The sequence below is a fragment of the Ceratotherium simum genome, chromosome 34 (genome assembly GCF_057802395.1).
Source record: "Ceratotherium simum simum isolate JZ-2026a chromosome 34, ASM5780239v1, whole genome shotgun sequence".
NCBI classification, from domain to species: Eukaryota; Metazoa; Chordata; class Mammalia; order Perissodactyla; family Rhinocerotidae; genus Ceratotherium; species Ceratotherium simum.
The window spans coordinates 18,897,451-18,903,579 of NC_141933.1; the positions used below are offsets into that span (position 1 = coordinate 18,897,451).

Below are 6,129 nucleotides of genomic sequence, written 5' to 3' on the forward strand. Positions count from 1 at the left end.
TTTCATTTTCTTAGGTATGATGGTCCAGGGGAGGGTGGGGTTGTGAGCTGTTAGTTGCCTGGACACACAGCAGCTGGGTCCTAGCTGTACTGGCCCAGTGAAGGGGATTTGAGCTGGATGCAACTGTGTCCACAACATTCTACATCCTATTGGCACGACAAAAGTTCAGTCCTCCATCTTTTCACACCCAAATAATTACAAGGACTTCCTAACTAATGTTAGCAAGAAGGCAAATGCTTTGTGGAGTATACCCACTTATTTAATAAATAGAAATTCCTGTCTAACATTAAAATGTTCTTTTATTTGAGTCATCACTCTTCCTCATGGGTTAGCAGCCTAAGATGGTACATAAGCAATACCAAAAGGTTGTAAAGTCATAGGGAAATTTGGAAACATGATCTAGTATTTGTTACTTTCCCCTTAGAGGTTCAATCATCTATTTCTTTTATGGCCCTAAAGTAGTTAGACACCATAGTGTTACAGAGAACATATTACCCTCAACTGTGATAAATAAAAATGAATAGATTTAATAATGAAAAATTATTAGAATTTAGTTATAGATAATGAACTAATATATAGTATGCCCAGCACAGTCTGTGGCTCAATAAGTAGTAACTAGTTTAATTACCTTACCTTTCTACCATCATTGCCTGGCGGTGTATCATAGCATTTAGAGCACAGTCTGAGAAATCAGTTAGGTTCCGGTTGTTGCCTTTCAATGTATCTGTTTTGATGACTTCATCTTTTGTCAGTTTCCTCACATGTAAAACAGTTTCTACCTCTTTGGATTGTTACAGAGATTACTGCTCAAAACCAATATATGTTATTATTTCTTATATTTTTATTGGAGAGAAAGCCTTTGAATCCATGTACATGGATGAAACTAGTAAAACTAAGCCTAATTTGGTAAATTTTTCCAAATATGAAAAGAGTGGTTCTGGGTTAGGTTTGCTCATTTTCTTGAACTCATTTCTGCTCCCCTCAATGTGAAATCTATGTTTCATAGCAGTTAATCTTTGTCTTTATCCCATAAGGATTCCTTGCTGAGTTCATACAAAAAATCCTTTTGATCTTTTCCTTGGTTAAATCAATGTTGGTCTCCAGGCACATTTACTTGTCACCTGAAATAACTTTCTTACTACACAATTTCCTAATGGCATTTTTCATCCGGGTATTTCTCAAGGTATAGATTAAGGGGTTTAACATGGGGGTTATCATAGTATAGAATACAGCAACTGCTTTGTCAATTGATAAAGTAGCTGCAGGTCTCATGTACACAAATATGCAGGGCACAAAGAATAAGACGACCACCGTGATGTGGGAGAAACAGGTGGAGAGTGCTTTGCGCCTCGCCTCCAAGCTGTGCGTCCTTAGAGAGCACAGGATGACCACATAGGAGACCAGCAAGAGGAGGAAGTTTAACACACAGATGAAACCACTGTTGGCTGAAACGAAGAGTCCTAGAGTGTGGGTATCAGAGCAGACAAGATTGAGCAAAGGATTCAGGTCACACATAAAGTGATCTATGATGTTAGGGCCACAGAAAGGTAATCGGAAGACGAAGAGGATCTGTATGGTTGCATGAAGAAAGCCTCCCATCCATGCCACTCCCACTAGCAGGCCACAAACCCTCCAGTTCATGATGATTGTGTAGTGCAAGGGCTTGCAGATGGCCACATAGCGGTCATAGGCCATCACAGTGAGCAGGATGATTTCAGCACCTCCAAAGAAATGTTCTCCAAAGATTTGGGTCATACACCCATTGAATAGGATGGTCTTATTTTCACAGAGTGAATCTACAATCAGTTTAGGGGTACTGACAGAGGAATAGCAGGCATCAATAAAGGAGAGATAGGTGAGGAAAAAGTACATGGGGGATCCCAATGATGGGCTTGCAGTGATGGTGACCATGATGAGGACATTTCCTACAATAGAAATGATATAAATGACGAAAAACACAGCAAATATGATTTTCTGCATCTTCAGATCCTCTGTGAGTCCCAGTAGAACAAACTCTGTCACATTATTCATATTCTCTATGTCTTTCATGTGATGGTTAATTACATTACCTGAAAAGAAAACAATTGTTGTTAATGTAAACTTGAATTCATTAAACTTATCCATTCTAATAAATATTAAGTGAGCGTGAATTACGTTGCATATTATGAATTCTTATGAGATTTTTTATGAGATGGAAAAAAAAGTCAGAGTTTTTGAGGATTACTCAAATTGCCTCCCTGGTGAAGATTCTGGTAAGAGTATAGACATGAGAATCTACTGTAAATGAATAGGTAGGAGACCACGTGTGTACACTCAATCATCTGAGATGACTAAGAGCCTAACTTGAAGTAGTAGATCACATGCAGAGTGGCAGCTAAGCAAGAAAAGGGAGGTAAAACAGGGATGTAAAGGATGTGAATGCAAAGGTAAGGGATTTTCCCTTTATTCTTAAGAAATAGGAAACCATGGAGGGTAATTGAGAATATGAGTGGAAGGATGAAGAGGAATTTGAGGAAGGGGAATCATTTACACTGCTGTAGCAAAGATCTTTGTGTGTCTTGGATAAAGTGGCCTGAGGTTCATTAAGGGCATGGAAGCCAGACACAGTAACAGGGCATTGGTGAAGGGAGTGTAAGGAAAGTACACTGTAGCTACTCTAAAAGAATTCATTTGCTTGTTGTCTACATCCAATAATCATATAGGTAACAGCTAATAATACGTGCTTTTTAATGATTGATGGCTATGTGCATGGCACAGAAGTAAGTGCTTTGTACATATGATCCCATTTACTCCTGATAACAATCTGCGTGGTTGGTATTGTTTCATCCATTTTGCAGGTAAGGAAACAATCTCAGACTTATGTTGATAATGATAGAAACAATTATAATAATAAATAAAAGTGAATATTTAGTGTGCTTTAAGTGTTTTTGCAGACATCTGCCTTTTTAATCCTTACTGCAAACCTATGATATGATTACCACTCTCATTTTTATACTTATTTTATACATTAGGAAATAGAAGCATAGAGAAGTTAAGGCTCCTGCCCAAGACCAAGCAGCTAATAAAAGGCAGAGCCAAGATTAGGTCAAGATATATGTTAACTCTTTTTATCCTGTAAACTCTTAACCCATGCCCTACATTGTTACAATTAACAATGTTGAATTACTAATCTCTTTTTTATATGACCTTAATAATTATAATTACTTTAATACTTTTTCAGATGCAAGTGTATATGAAGCAATCTCATCAGCCAGACACACACACATGCACCGACACACACACACATACACAATGCCATGTTTGAACTCCCAAAGATCAAATATTGCACTCATTGGAAGTGTTTTTATTTTGACTTTTCCCTCAGACACAGTTCTCCCTTCTCCAATCCCCCTCCAAAGCATGGACCCCCAGACTCTTCTGCAAAATGTTGCAAATGGCTACCACAGTGATTAAGTGTATTCGTTTGAAAACCAGAAAGACCAGACTACAATCCTGATTCTTCCACTTGCAACATCTTTTATCCAGTGTGCATACTTCTTTCCTCACGTATAAAGAGAGAATAGTAATGTCCACCTCACAAGTTTTATGGTAATTGTTTAAGGGAACATATATGAGTATAACCAACGCAGTGCTGTAGACACACGTAGGGTTTTCATCTATTTTTGTGACTACGTATGCTCTTAGGAGATAAGAAGAACTGACATTATGAATAAAAAAACAAAGAAAGATTTAACCATGCAATAAGCTCAAGATGAATCAGCCCCAATTTTACTTTTAAAGAAACTGCACAGACTCATGCATAGCACTTAATCCCAGGGAGGGAGCTCCATGTTCGTGCTTGCACAAAAGAGCTGATGATTTACGTCATTTAATATTAATATTTATGTCTTCTGTGTGTGCAGTGTATTTAAAATTTGTTTTCCTTCTCATGATTAGTCTTGGTTACTAAAGGAGGTGCCTCATTGCAAAAGTATGGTGTCTCTTGTCAGAGAGCTGAGTCCTACTATCTGCTTAATTTTGATGAGTCTCCAATTTTTCATCTGTCAAATTAGGTTAATGATATTTACCAACTATCTTTTGAAGAATTGGAGTGAGCATGAAATGTATTACTATATTAGAAAAGTGTTGAAACATAATGATTACTATATATGAAAAGTACCAATCTTTGATAAGCATCACCACTATTGAAAAACTTACCTTATAGTCTTAGATGATCTTGATATTTGTGGGTGTGCAGAAAAAAATCCACTTTCAAATTGAGCTCATCTTGGGATAGGTAATTTTCAATATGAAATATATGACATGCTGAGAAAGAGACTATTCAGACAATTTAACATCAAATCAATAGTTGATAAGTGTTTTCACAAGTCTAATTCTTTCCTTTTAGCCTAAAGCTTCAAAATATTTTGACCGCAAACCTCGAATTCGAATTTTGAATGGATTCATTTGAAACACTGTGAGGAAATATCTTTTATAAGTGGCTCTGGTCCATTTGAAAAAGGCATCAAGTGTGGAGGAAACACATTCAAATGGGTCATTTCACCTATGATGAATCTTGTTCTGGAGACATGCACAAAAAGAGACATTTTCACCTTGCGCTGCATGGATATTTAAAGAGGTTTCCGTAAAGATTCAGGGACCTTGTCTTGTATCTGCTACTTTCTCCCCCAGGAATTAATTATCTCCTTTGATGGAAAAGCTTTGTCTTAGAAGCAGGTATTCTCCGATAGCTGTTTTTCACATTCCTCAGAGGGCTATAGAAGTAGACAGAAACTCTGAAAGTCTCCTGATAGCTATCTCTGGGTCTCAGGTGATGACCGATATGGAATATCAGGGAGCATTAGAACGGGGAGAGACAACGAAAACAGAACAGAGTTCCAGCTTGTTCCACGTCCTTGTCATTGATGTTGTTAGTTATTTTCCTTTTAGTCATTCTAGGAGGTGTGTAGTGGTGAATTATCGTGGTTTTAATTTGCTTTCCCTGATTACTAATGAAGTTGAGCATTTTTAAAATTTTCATGTTATTATTGGCCATTTGTATATCTTATTTCTTGAAGTTTCTGTTCAAGTCCTTTGCACAATAAGTATTCTTTACATATTCTAGATACAGATCTTTTCTCATATGTATGTTTTATATATATAAACATAAAAATACATATTTATTTATAAAATTTTGTATACAAATTTATAAATAATATTTTTGTATTTGTTAAAAATGTATATATGCAAAATATATATGAAATTATATATATATTTTTTATTATTTACTTATACATAAATATATATATATAAAGTTTACTATTTAAAATATTATATATGTATATAATATTTTCCTAGTCTGTGGATAGCCTTTTCAATTCTTAAACAGTGACATCAGGTGAGCAGAAGATTTAAAATTTGGGCAAGGTCCAATTTGTAATTTTTTCTTATGGTTCTTGCTTATTGAGCCATATGTAATAAATAGTGATATACCTCAAAGTCAAAAGTATTTCTTCTAGAATATTTATAGATTTAACTTTAACAGGTAGATTTTTAGGTCTCTGACTCGTAAGTTAATTTTTGTGTATGGTGTGAGGTAATGGTTGATGTTCATTTTTTTTCAGATGCATATCCAACTCATGCAGCACAATTTGTTGAAAAGTCTATGCTTTCCCCATTGAAATATCTTGAATCTTTATAAAAATTCATATAGTTAGTCTATCTGGAAGGCCTATTATATTTCAATGATTTATATGTTTATCCTTATGTAAACAGCACACAGTATGGACTGTGGTAGCTTTATAGTTAAGTCTTGAATTTAGGTAAAATAAGTACTCAAACTGTGTTCTTATTTTTTAGAATAATTTGCTATTCCGGGTTTCTTTAAAATTTGTATATTTCTATAAATATCAGAATAGGTTGTCAAAGTCTCCAAAAACATTGTTTTGTTTTTACCAGATTGCATTGAAATTCAAAAAGTAATATGGTAAAAATATTGAGTCTTTTAATCCATCGACATAACATATCTCTCCATTTACTTATATATTTAGTTTTTCTCAGCAAATTTTTCTGGTTTTCATCTGCGGGTTAGGAGCTCTACAAATACATATTTTTAAAATATATTTTAAAAATGTATCCCTCAAATTTTGT

The 6,129-nt window shown here is 35.1% G+C and overlaps 1 protein-coding gene across 1 annotated transcript; it reads right to left on the minus strand.

The window, feature by feature from the left end:
- Positions 1-1,110: 1,110 nt before the first annotated feature.
- LOC101391602 (olfactory receptor 4C46-like) lies at positions 1,111-2,073 on the minus strand. The gene has a single exon (XM_004436978.3). It carries the CDS (start codon positions 2,047-2,049, stop codon positions 1,111-1,113), a length of 939 nt encoding a protein of 312 aa, XP_004437035.1. The 5' UTR covers positions 2,050-2,073.
- Positions 2,074-6,129: the final 4,056 nt, after the last annotated feature.

Excerpts from the sequence above, each read along its gene's own strand:
- LOC101391602 (XM_004436978.3), bottom strand. The coding sequence starts at position 2,049 with ATGAAAGACATAGAGAATATGAATAATGTGACAGAGTTTGTTCTACTG.